The 13959-nt window shown below is 39.2% G+C and overlaps 1 protein-coding gene across 1 annotated transcript; it reads right to left on the bottom strand.

Annotated features, from left to right (window-relative positions):
* Window positions 1-1517: 1517 nt before the first annotated feature.
* LOC106334547 lies at window positions 1518-2801 on the bottom strand. Its single transcript, XM_013772850.1, has 3 exons — window positions 2294-2801; window positions 1789-2189; window positions 1518-1715 (listed from the first exon to the last, which is right to left on the bottom strand). Exons 1-3 carry the CDS (start codon window positions 2799-2801, stop codon window positions 1518-1520), a joined length of 1107 nt encoding a protein of 368 aa, XP_013628304.1.
* Between the last annotated feature and the right edge of the window lie 11158 nt (window positions 2802-13959).

Raw genomic sequence — 13959 nt, forward strand, 5'->3', positions numbered from 1 at the left:
ACTCAATATTTTTTGAAACTTTTTCAGCAGTAAAGACTTCATTAAAATCTCGCAAAATCTCTCTTATCTCAAGAAACATCTTGTTATACTTTCGGAAAACATCCCTATACGAGCAAAACGATAATCGTACGAACCCAAAAATGGAAACTCACGAAAAAAATCGTCCTACCTCAAAATGGATCAACTCCAAACTAGCTTATCCAACAAAGAAATTTCGTCACATTGACTAAGGCATCGCCGGAATCAACAGATTCCGCAAACCACAAAAACTCCTTCACAAACATATCTCGGCCGTACCGTCGATTCTGACTCCCGACCAGAACACAATACCTCAGTCTCAGATCCTCAAAACATTACTAACACAAAGTATGTTTTCGAAAAAATAAGCGAGACGTTGCCTAGATCTTCGAGAACATGCTCTCAGTCCATTCGCGACTATAAATTACAAACGCTCGTCGATTGGGCCCGCCGAGCGCTTTTACATCCATCCTAAGGATATCCTCTTACATCCGACTAGGATAAATAGCGCGCTATAAAAAAATCCGAAATTTTGGACATCACTTTCGGGAGACTTAAATATTGTCCCCGGAGAGATGCTCGATTCCTACAATACAAGTCACGTAAGCCGAGAACATATCACGAACTTTAAAGCGGGACAGAATGAGGTCGAAAACGATATAGGAAACGTAAGTTAAAGTAGTCATCGCATCCCCTAAAGTCGTGATTAGACCTAGGTCTTGCCCTAAACCCAGCACACTGGTCTCTAACGTCTCAAGACATGATATAAAAAAGATACGAGATCCTGAAAGAATGTTTCTTTGTCCGCATCTAAATGCTCTCAAAACTTTGAGAACTTCTCAAACATCTCGGCCGAGCAATGAACAGGACAATCCACAAAAAGGGGTGAGGGGAAAGATGACAACTCGAATCCTTCCCCCTACACTTAACAAAAATCCAAACATTCTTGAAAAACTATTTTATAAAAAGCATGACTCGTACAAAAGTCGGTAAACGGCAGGGATTCAAAGCCACACATGGCCAGTCCCCCTATACGAAACACAGCCACACCTGGCCGGAAATAAACATATTACAAGACAAGGGAAAACTATCCCAATAAGTCACAAAAAATCTTACGATCAATCGTCGAGATTAAAGTACCCAGCCATCGACCTCCCAATCGAGTAGTCGTTGACATCAAGGGGAGCCGTCGTCTGGTTCACTTCGACCGTCTCATCAGGGGCTCCCGTCTCGGCTTCCACCATGTCGGGAGAAACAGGAATCGGATCCCATTGCAACCAAATCCTCTCCATGTATGAGGAATCGAAAAATTCATGTCTCTCTCGTTCATATGCTTAGTTTGCCTTGCATACTCGACATCGAACGAATATTTAGGATCCTGCGTAAGCTACAATCCGTCCATGGTACCATGGCACTCGCGATAATACCCGAGAACCTTATAACTCCCCTTAAACTCCCGAAACTCGCACGAGAACCTGTCACGACGGTTCTTCATAACTTTAGAGACCTCTCTCTCTCTTTCCTCGCCTATAGGCGCGACGAACCTCCGTCGCAGCGGACCCTCTCTCACGACGAAAAGAACACTCCAATTCATCTTTCAGACGGGCGATCTCCTTATCGGCCATCTCGGCCCTGAATTGAGCCATGCAAACCTCCTGGTTGCTCGTGTCAAGGGCTCGGTTCATCATGAGGAGGCCCTGCGAAAAATCTCGAAGTCAAGAAAAGTTTGGCCATAAAAAATGCTCAAGGACAAAAACTTAACCCATTGACCATCCTCGACGTCTTGGTGAACTTCGGCACTTCGCTGGATCCGCCTTCGGCCGGAGGAAAGTCAAAATCGAGCAAGCCGTCAAGATTAATCTGCTCACCACCACTTCCACCTGCTTCACTGTTGAGATAGTTTCTAAGTATGTTGTCAAGAAAGCACTGTCCGTCGGCCACGTCATCATCAATGATAACGTGTTTGTCTTTGCGGGACCTAGACTTTTCTGTCCTCGCTCGAACCTCACACATGACGAACCCATCCATGCTTGACTCCGACCCTTCCTCAACCGGCAAGTCCGGCTGAAACTGAGAATGGTGAAGAGCAACGGCGCGACGAACCCGCTTCGGGGTAAACATGGCCCAAAAGGATGGACCTCCACGGAGTAAGTCTCGGGCGATGCCAAGACCTCCAGATTCGGAGGAAGAGAATTAATATCTGCAAAACGAAAAACAAGCACGTAAGATCGAACATCATCAAAATCAAAACTAGCGGACACTCAATCGGGAATACCTTTCCGACCCCATCTAGTCCTGAAGATGGGAATGCCTTTCACTTCCACAGATGCATCGTTGACGCGGACAAAGAAGAAGTGTTCTTTCCAATCGTGGTTGTTTGACACGAACTCCGTTATGATCGTCATGTTCGGCCGAAGCCTCAGTTGAACTATGGCTGAATTTCCCCAGGGCTTCAGCATGGCTTCAAGGTGGTCAACGTCAAGGGTCATACTCAGTTCGTAACTCAACACCAAAATCCCGACGATGTGCTGCAAACCGCACGGGTTGATCTGGCTGATCGACAACTTGAATCGGTCGAAAAGCCGCACGATGACTTCCGGGATGGGAAACCATTGGTGGCACTGAATCAGGTACGCCTCATAGCATGTGAAATAGCCTTCAGGCGGAGACCCGGCGACTTCCCCAGTTTCTGGGAGATGAAACTCGACTAACTCCGGAACTCTGCAGAAACTCCGAATGGCAGCGAGCCCATTCGGACAGCTCTTGCTCGGACAACCATCCATAGGGTTAGCACGAAACAGTGGAAAATCCCACGTCCCGGGTGATACACCCTAAATTAGGGAAGGATCACTCAGCCGGACTTAAGGATATGAACTCGCCAAAAAGGGAGAACTGATGGATTGAATGGTGACACAAGAGTGGCGGAAAGTCTCTTGATACTAACAGACTTCAGTTGTTGCTTGATATGACGCACAAGTCCAACAAAAGAAGGCTTTCTATCTGTTGCTTGATATGACGCACAAGTCCAACGGAATAGAGAAGTTTGCTTGGAGCTAACCACACCAAGAAACAAGAAGGGTTCTACAAAGAACAAAGGAGATAAAGTCAATAAAAGGGAAAAAAAGTTATCTTATTCATGGAATGAGATTACATATTTATAGTAGCAATGGTCAAAGAAAGACATAACGAAATTGTGGAAAACTAGAAATTTAGAAAACACAAACAAAGACTAAGACTAAAGACTTTTGTAGAACTGAGAAGTTGAATTTTGACTAGTCTTTGAAGAACTCTTGGAAAGCCACGACCATGAATTATTTGTTGACTCCCTCTTGGTATTCTTGATGAGAATGGGCTTGAAATGGACTGAGGAAAGGGCTAGTCGAATTTGGAAAGAAACAAACCCATATTGCACTTTTTATGAACTTTTCCTTGGGCTGAACAAGGCCCATTTCGCCCAGCAGCTAAACCAGCTCCATCTTCAGTGTCACTTAGCTCACTCAGATCCAAATTAGTGTCACTTTGCTCATCCAGCTCCAAAGTAGTGTCACTTACCTCATCCAGCTCCAAAGTAGTGTCACTTAGCTCACTCAGCTCATCCAGCTTATCTACTCTCACTTCAGCTAGTTTTAGATCAGTATGCTCGCCATTAATCCATCATGGTTTGTCCTTTGTTGAAGAAACATCTATCTCAGCCATGATCACATCATCCTGGCCCGGGTCTACGATCTGAGGTGCATCATTCCATCCCTCTTGAAAAGGATTTGACCTCAAATCCATTTTTCATGTATCAAAAGGAAATGAATCAGACAAAAAGAATTTAAAAAACATGTAAAACTTAGTGAAGGAAAATTTTGGAAAGAAATTTCCTTGGAGTTTTGATGTCATTTTCCTCGAGTACATGCATCTCCAAATCTCAGACTGATAAACACGGCCTATGCTTATGTTCCTGACACTTCTTGGAGACTGAACATGTTTATCCTGGACACTCAAAACAAAAACTAGAATACTAGGATCATATGTGCAAGACATGTACTTGTTCAAATACGAAATCAAAGTTTCTTTCCCTTGGACATGTAGCACAAGTTTAAGCCTTTCAAAATTCACATCAAAGTAAGCATTACAGACCAGAATAGCATCAAGGCACAAAATAATATTGAACATTTTCAAAACGTGTCTATCTTTCTCAAAATCAGAACACAAAAGAGTAAGGTCGGATTGAGAATCACTTATCAAAGGCTCAATATGTTTTTCAAAGAATGTGTTGTAAACCACAATATCATCAAAGCTCAAAACAACACAATTATTCAGCAATGATCTCAACACATGCCAAGGTCCATCAGTTTCAAAACACAAAATATCAAGCTTCAAAACATAATCACAAAAATCGGTTTCAACTCTAGGTGATTTCTGTTCCAGCAAAGTCTTAAATATCATTAGTTCGTCCAAGGCACAAGTGGATGAACACAAATCACCAGTGATCAGTTCATGTTTATAGAAACTCATATCAAAGCCATTTTCTTTGAAGACAAATGAATCAAACTATTTTCTAGAACAGAAAACAGGTCGTTGCAAACCAAGCTCTAATGACTTTTCAAGATGATCAAAACCCTTGCTATATTTCAAAAACTGATCAAAACTCAAAACAAGATCAGAGTGGATGTTATTGCCATTTTGAAAACGTTTTTGATCAGAAAGTTTATCAAGTTCAAACACTTGAAAAGAGTTAATCATGTTTTCAAAAATAGAGTTTGAAACACGAAATTCTTTAACTTTGACAAAGCCAAAACGTTTCACATCTTCAGAACTGATCTTAACAAACATTCCAGGCAGAGAATCAATCAAATCAAGTTTCTCATAGTGCTCTTTAATGTCTGCGGACAAAGGCGTAGGAGTTGTGCCTGGATCAAAGCAAAGTTGATTCTCCATGATGATGGACGTGACGCTTAGTGCTTTCTCATCAAAGGTTGGACCAAAATCGTCGTCCAAGTGATCGTCTTCCTCGTCAAAGATGGGACATAGATCAGCGTCCATGGGTCTCCTGGTGCCAAGAAGCGATCCTTGATGTTGGTAGTCGAATGGCTCTTCCTCAAAATCATGTGAAGACAAAATAAAACTACTTGGATGCTCTGGTTCAAAACAGGTTAGTCCATTAGTTTCTTCATCATCAAACACAAGATCAGATTCTGAAAAAGGAAGTTTACAATTATCCTCACAAATCATCAAATTTTCTATCAGCTCTTCATCATATTCATCAAAAATTGGTAAAGAATCTGAAAAATCTTTTAGATCTTCAAGGTTGTTTTCAGACTTACCTTTGGGTTTTTCACTGATGATTAAGGATGGTTCAGCTACAGGTGCACGTGTGGTTGTGCTCTTTTTTTGGATCTTGCTGACGTCCTTGAGGGCTTTCACCACTCCCTCCACAAGGTTGTCACAAAACTATCGGACTTCAAACTGACTGAAAATCCTTCTTTGATCAGCTTCAAACATCTTAACCTGAAAATTCTCAACACAAAAGGCTAACAAATAAAAATAATCCTCACACTCTCAAGTGTTTATCCTCACCCACACAAGTTTTTCTCTCGGAAGTTTTAGTGGTCACACAAGAGTCTCCTCTCAAAGTTCTAAGAGAACAAATCAAGTAATCCGATGGCTTTTCCAAGCAAACAATGGATGAAAAGAGATAGAGAGATAAGAAATCTGATTTGTCAAATTCGTATTAACCACTCCAAGGCTGGATTTCTCCTCAGCCAGCAAGATTTCTTTTCCATCACCTAGCCAAATAAATCAAACTTTTGTTTCTCTTCTTTTTTTTTCTTGATAGATCTTTTTTTTTTTACAGAAGAATGGCGATAGTTAAGGTAGTGGCCCGGATTTGAGATAGAAAGATGAAGAAGAAGTGTTTAGAAATGGAAGATGAATAGATAGTACCGGTTGAGTGGCTCTGATACAACTTGATACGCTCTAAATTAGGGAAGGATCACTCAGCCGGACTTATGGATATGAACTCGCCAAAAAGGGAGAAATGATGGATTGAATGGTGACACAAGAGGGGCGGAAAGTCTCTTGATACTACCAGACTTTAGTTGTTGCTTGATATGACGCACAAGTCCAACAAAAGAAGGGTTTATATCTGTTGCTTGATATGACTCATAAGTCCAACGGAATAGAGAAGTTTGCTTGGAGCTAACCACACCAAGAAACAAGAAGTGTTCTACAAAGAACAAAGGAGATAAACTCAATAAAAGGGAAAAAGGTTATCTTATTCATGGAATGAGATTACATATTTATAGCAGCAATGGTCAAACAAAGACATAAAGAAATTGTGGAAAACTAGAAATTTAGAAAACACAAACAAAGACTAAGACTAAAGACTTTTGTAGAACCGAGAAGTTGAATTTTGACTAGTCTTTGAAGAACTCTTGGAAAGCCACGACCATGAATTATTTGTTGACTCCCTCTTAGTATTCTTGATGAGAATAGGATTGAAATGGACTGAGGAAAGGACTGGTCGAATTTGGAAAGAAACAAACCCATATTGAACTTTTTATGAACTTTTCTTTTGGCTGAACAAGGCCCATTTCGCCCAGCAGCTAAACCAGCTCCATCTTCAGTGTCACTTAGCTCACTCAGCTCCAAATTAGTGTCACTTAGCTCATCCAGATCCAAAGTAGTGTCACTTACCTCATCCAGCTCCAAAGTAGTGTCACTTAGCTCACCCAGCTCATCTACTCTCACTTAAGTTGGTTTTAGATCAGTATGCTCGCCATTAATCCATCCTGCTTTGTCCTTTGTTGAAGAAACATCTGTCTCAGCCATCATCACATCATCCTCGCACGGGTCTACGATCCGAGGCGCATCACTGGGCCTAGGGGGCTTTACTTCGCCCCTGGCCGCCCAGTACGCATCGGCCTCCTCAGGATCAACCGAGTGTACTGCAAACTCCACCTTTGGTGCAACATCATTATGTTGCGAGCTAGAGCTGTCAGGAACGGAACGATCGTGACGAGACTTGGTGGAAGCTTTTCTCCTTGAAGACATGTTAAAAAAAAATAAAAAATTCTTACCAAGGGGTGAGAAGAGAGACAAGGATCTTTCTATCTTGGAAAAAAATGTTTGTGGAAATGAGCAAGTACAGAATTTGAAAACTTACTCCACATACTTATAGGCAAGAGAATTCACTATTCACCTTCGGATTTTCAGACACTGGATTCCGCCTAACTTACCCGACATGCCTAAACCGCTCGCAAGAACATCATGATTCTAACGAGCCGGGGGACTAACTGTTGGGGTCAAAATCGGTTACAACGGAATCAACGTCAGAAATTTCCCGGGAAATATCCTCTTTGAAAAAGAGAGATAAAATTTAAAAGAGAAGAAAAGCGGGAAAACCTAAATCGAGTTTCGTATCAATTCCAAAAAAGATTCATACGATAAGTCCTCGAGAAAGGTTACACTAGACCTCAGACAAAGCATCCCAAAAAACAAAACAACTATAAGGTTCTATCGTCCAACTCGCCCGTTAAGCGAGCTAGACCGAACAAGCAGCCCAACTAATCTATCTTCATCCCGTCCTCGTAGCTCCCTCCTTCGAGATCGGATCGAACTTGCTCTTGTTTCATCTCGATCGGAGTCACCATTGGAACTTTACGATTTAAAAACTGGAAGAACTCGTTTTCTCGTATAAAATTCGAATTGATCGTATAAAACGGCAACAGTTAACTAAACACCTTGAACTGCCTCCACTATACGGGAAATTTGAACTTTCTTTGGAATCGACGTCGTTTCGGAAGCGCTCTTTCGATAAATCGTAAAAGCGCTTAAGTCAGAAAACTGCCCGAAAGGGTCCAGAACGCGGCTAAAAGCCCACTCACGATTTTACACGAAATCATGCCTAATCGTTATGACGGTTTATCTTTTATTCTGCATGAGAAGATAAATGTCAAGTTCGGAGGATAAATGTGAAGTTTTCAAAGATAAACACGAGCTTAGACTGTTCATTGCGTGAATGACCGATAGCACGAACTTTCTTTTACCAAACAGGGTCAATCAAAGATCGAAGAAAAATGGAATATTTTCTTGAAGCGATAAACTCGACCGAGGGTAGAAAAGGAAAGAGCAAACCACCTCTAAGAGGAGTATATAAGGACGTCGAGGTTGAAGAGGCAGAGAGACACAAAAATTTCTACCCAGAGCAAACTTAGCGATTAGAGCATTAGGCAAAAAATATTTTTGCTATCGAACTTTGATTCGATTAGGTTTAGTAGTCTTAAATTACTTGAAATAGAGAACTCGCCAACAGCTCTTGTGGCCGAGACTCTTGCCATCTGTAATCGTTCAAACAAAAAGTCAAAATAAGACCTCCTCTTGCTCTTTACTCATTCATATTTTGTATTTTGTATTTATGTTTCGTCTGTTTACTATCGTGTTTGATTGCTTGGCGTATGGTTTAGCAGATATCAGAGACCTCTTGGAAAGTTAGGTTTTCTTAGCCTTCCTAAATCAACGGAAATCGACAGTGCGAATTTCGGTTCCCACAACTACGAAAAAAGTATGAACGAATTGTTTGAAGAAAGCTAGAAATTTCTGTTTTTCACAAATAAATTTTTATTGTTATATTATAGTTTTGTCATTTTCCAAATTTTAATATTTTATTTTATGAGGGACACATCTTGTTTAAATGCTTTCAGCCACCAAAGTGTATGGGACGGCTCTCTATCCATTTGGTGCTTAGGGCTCTCGCTGAGCTCCAGGAAACTAGCTAGCACTTCGTGATTATGATCTCCATTTATCCCAAGTGAAAAGATCGGGTCTTGGAAATCAAAAAACATTATCAATAAGAAGCCGCCTAACTCTAATTTTTTAAGTCATTTTCGGGATCAAGTGCTTCTAGATGTCAGATTTTTTTTTTTCCCAAGTGTGTGAGGGTCGTTTGGGGATGAGAAAAATGCAATTTTTGTAATGAAACCTGCATCTTAAAATCGCGTGATGCTTTTCTTTAGAGCTGGTTCAATTTAAGTAGATTGGATTAGAATAATATATTCTTCTACCTCTTCATTTTGGGCTTTCAACGAGAGAAATTATTTCTTTTCTTGGATTTCAGGAATTTTCTAAAGATGAGAGACAAAGTAAAAATATCTTTATCCATCAAATTTGGTGGCTCCACTTTTTCTGTGGAATTCTTGGATTCTCTTTGGAAGTCTATATCAGTTTTTGGGTCCGGATGCTCCTTCTCAGATGGGCATTCATCATCAACAGTTGCCGATACTCGGGATCCAAATGGTTGGCGTCTGTTTCCTGCATGGTCAGATAAGCAACTCTAGATTATATCCTTCCTTACTATAATCCCACAAAAAACTAATAATTACCATATCTGGTTCATTAATGGTAATAACTACAAAACCATATTTTCAAAAGCAGTGTAGTGTCATTTGTATCTCAGAGACGGTAACATCTTGGGGGCTTCTTGTTTGGAACAAAGCTGGTACCCCCAACCATGTTATTACTACTTGAGTATTTACTATAAATCGTATTCCTACCATGAACCGTTTATATGCATGGGATTTAGATATTGAGAATAATTGTATACTTTGTGGTTTGGATTGTGAGTTTAAGATTACTTATTCTTCATTTGCAATTATCCATCTTCGTTTTGGTCTGCTGTCATGTCTTGGCTGCATTTTTCATCCGCTCCTTTTGTTTAGACTGATATTATATTTGTAAGACTCGACCCGGACGCCAGTCCAAACCGATCTCCCACAACTCGAACCGATAGGTGACCCGAGTCTAACCAGTCTATTTTTAGTTTAAGTATAATATTCAAATGAGGTTCTCAACCAAGGATTCCTTAACTACTCAATCAATACGCAGAAGCAAAGAAAGCCATATGGCCGCATTGAATAAATCATAAAGGATTTGATACATTGTAGTTTAAATAGAATACTATCAATCTTATACAAAACTAGACCCAAATGACTCAAATACCACTCACACCCATTGGCTGCCTGTCTTGTGTCAACCCAGGCATCTCTAAAACCTGCCACATTCAATGAGGCTTAAGACCATCATTAACGCAAGGTTCTTAGTACATGGTTCTTAACAGAATATAAGAACCCGACTCTTAACTTTTAACTGAAAAAGTTAAGAGCCGGCTCTTAAATCTCTTATTTAAGAGCCGACTCTTAGCATTTTCAGTTAAAAATTAAGAGTCGGGTTCTTACATTCCGCTAAGAGTCCCGTCCTAAGAACCCCCATTAATGATGCTCTAAGAAACTATACAATTTCTTAGTCATGCAAATCATTCCGCCTACACAATTAGTCCTGAAAACCTAGTCCTAACAAGAAATGATCCTGAGTCTTTTAAGTCACGATAGTGTCCTAACCAAATCAATCTAACACACACTCGGCCTCATAGTTTAGGTCTGCTAGGTATGGTTTATTCCCAAGGAAAGGCCTTGGCGAATTCCTCCCATATGTCGGTTGCCTTAACTAATCGCCTAGCATTTCATACAACTGATCGGCCCATTAGCCTCACCCAAGCATATGACCATTCTTAGGATCTATATTCCTATAATCGGTTTGTGTAATCTATATGAATGCACCAAACAAAGGTAACACACTCAACTTCAATGCCTTATGTATCGATCACACAACACTCAATCAATCCAACTCACAATCCATAATCAAACTAAAGGCCATGTCCAATACTCGTCTAGTCATAAACCATCGGTTCTAACTTTACGTCAACGCACTCACCTTAGCTAACCAAAGAGAAATGAGAAGAAGAGAAATCACAAACACAAAAATCACCCTTTCGGTCATTTCCTTAACAACCGCCCAAAGCTCGTCGGACTGCCCCTATTTATTGTCGGACCACTCTCCCTAACCGAGTAGACCACTCAGTTACAACCGTTTACCGGTTAATCCCCCCCCCCTCTCTCTCTCTCTCTCTCTCAATTTCTAAGGTTTTCCCTTTTGATTTCTTATGCTAAAGGAGGAAGTGGCGATGGGTATTTATAGACAAGAGGAAATGGTCGATGGTACACCATTGGCCAAGGGCTGAAATGGTGCGAGTTACACTCTTAACCATTCGCTCAGCCTTTGTGTTCTTTCGGCCCTTGATATACCATGGATTTTACCCATTTTTAGCCATGGTATATAGGTGTTTTAGAAATTATTTATTATGTTTTAGAGTCTTTTTAGTAAATTTACAGGTTCATGAGTGTTTTGAAGGAAATGGTGATTTTGGTGTATTTTGGAGCTAATATGAGAAGAAGCCCGTAGCTGACCATCGAACTAGTCCGAAAGTCGACAATCAGAGACAAACATCGATCGACGCACATCATGTGCCGTCGATCAACAGCGAAGTGCGCTAGTCCCGGGTAGGTTTTCAGCCGACTTATATCCCAAGGCACAACATATTTACAGAGATACCCCTGGCCGATTTTAACATAATATTTATGTGTTCTGCCATTGTTATAGGCAACACACGCTTTCATACTTTCTACTTTTCACAGCAAACAATACTTAGGGTTTTTAGTAGATTTGGAGAGAAGATCCAAGACTCCTTTAAAGATTTGTATTGGAACTCCAGTATTTCTAACTCTATTCTATTTATGCATTTTATTCAGTTTATGTTTATGAATTGATTTGCTATGTTTGAATTCAACTGTTAGATTTATGGTTCAAATAGGTTATGAGGGATTAGCCCAAAATATAGAATTGCTAAGATGATAAATATCCTTCAAAGAATTGTGGTTAATGCATGTGTTCTACATTAGCTAATTAGAACCTTGAACTTAGGATTGTGGACAACTATAACGGTATGTTTTGCACCAGAATTAATTCCTTTGAGCTAGTACTGCTAGAAACAAGGGAAGGCTGATTTAGACAATACTAGTGAACCTATCGATCAACTAATTAAAGCCTGTCTAAGAGAATATCGATCAACGTTCTTACCATAACATCGATCAACGTTTGATCCGTATCAACAAGCGACAGCTGAGATATTGGACTTAATCAAAACATAAGAATCACAAGCGAAAGCTGGATATCTTTACACTAGAAGTCGAGCTTTAGTATTGACAACCTAAGTATTATATACCTCTATAATTCTAATTACCTGAATAGAAACCCTAGATCTAGCGTTTTCTAATAACTATTTCCAAACCTCAAACCAATCAACTGAACAACTGCCTTGTTCGCCTTGCTTGCTATTTACTGTTTTCATAATTTACCTAGCTTAATCACTACTGATTAGGATCTATTGTGTGCCCTAGCTCTTTGTGGATTTGATTCCTGCACTCACAACCATTCGTCCATGCACTTGTAACCCTTCGACCATAACTATCAAATCTAACCTCTACCCCATTAACCACCTCTGCTAAGACCTAACCAAGCCTAGCTAAACTATCCCATCCCGGTCCATCCTAGTATAACCGCCTAACCATCTGACCCCACCGACCAGACCCGATGGTCATGGTCAGACCGACCAGAACTTCCTCACTACCAAACCCAACCGCCTCAGCTAATTGAGCTAATTATACTATCCTAAGCTATACGAGACTTGTTTCCGGGTCGTGGAAACTACCCAAGCTTCCGATCCGATCTCTCGACTATGCCTATGGGGTATCCGAGTCGATAGCTTGACTTAACCTCAACTACGCTTGTCCATAGGACTTCCGTCTGGTCCTATACATGACCGGGGGCATTACACAATTTTGGCTCCTATCTACCCATCAAGATATTGATAAGCAGCTGGCTATTTTACAAGGTTGGCATGCGGATATCTATGTCATTTGGTAAGAGACTATCATGCAGATATCTATGTCATTTGATAATAGATTATGGTACTTTGGTATGTCTCATCCTTCCAAGAAACTAGGTCGTGATATTAACATTTTGATGCAGGAAAAATGCTTGGCTTTGAAGTTTCTGAGTTTGCCTCTTGGTGAAAGTCTAGCTTATTTTGGTTTGATCATTGAAATCATTATAAGTTTTGGTTTCTTCTAAACCCTTCTCTTTACAGTTATTTATACAATCTCTCCAATTCTTTTTTGTATTCTGTGTTTACGTGTTTCTTTATAAACTCTTTTATATTATATATTCATAAAAACCCTTTATCAAAAATAATAATATTATTATTAATTAGCGCTACTGAACATTATAAAATACCTGACAACTGTGAAAAAAAAAGCTTGACAAATAAAATTTAATATGATAAAAACAGAAAATATTTACAAACACAACATTTTAATCTGATTGTTGATAGTTAAAGTATATACATATACATTAAACGGAAGGTTTGTAAAGGTAATTTTCCTTTTGTTTATGTTGATATTATATTTATGTGAACGAAATTTTTTTTATTTAAATTAAATAATAAAAAACCAAAAAAAAACAGACTATATTATACTTTAACTTGGACAGTAATATATATGTTAATGCACCACGTGACATTTAAAAAAAAAATAACTAGCAAAAATATGAGTGGTAATTAGCATTTGACATACATGGTAAAAATTTCTTATTTTTCAACTTTTAAATAGGGAAAATTCTAGCTTTACCTCATGATACCATTTTCAAATTATCTTTAAATGATAATTATTTTCATAAATACCTTAAGTTTATTATAAAAATACAAAATTAATCATTCTAAATCATTTATAAATTGTTAAAAATTATTTATAATAGATTAAGAACTCAATCCCAATCCCTATAAACTAAACCCTAAACAATAATAAATAAGCCCTAATTTCAAATGTTATAGTATTTTTGATTGAATGTATTTTTGAAAATTGGTATCCAAATTAGTGTGTTTCAAGCAATTTCTCTTTTAAATATTTCCTATGTTCTTGAAAAACAGATGTTTAAGATTTTATTGATGTTTTTGTAAATTGTTATTAATAAGCTGTAAACCTTTAAAAATATTAATTTAAAATA

The sequence above is a fragment of the Brassica oleracea genome, chromosome C1, assembly GCF_000695525.1.
Source record: "Brassica oleracea var. oleracea cultivar TO1000 chromosome C1, BOL, whole genome shotgun sequence".
Classification (NCBI taxonomy): domain Eukaryota; kingdom Viridiplantae; phylum Streptophyta; class Magnoliopsida; order Brassicales; family Brassicaceae; genus Brassica; species Brassica oleracea.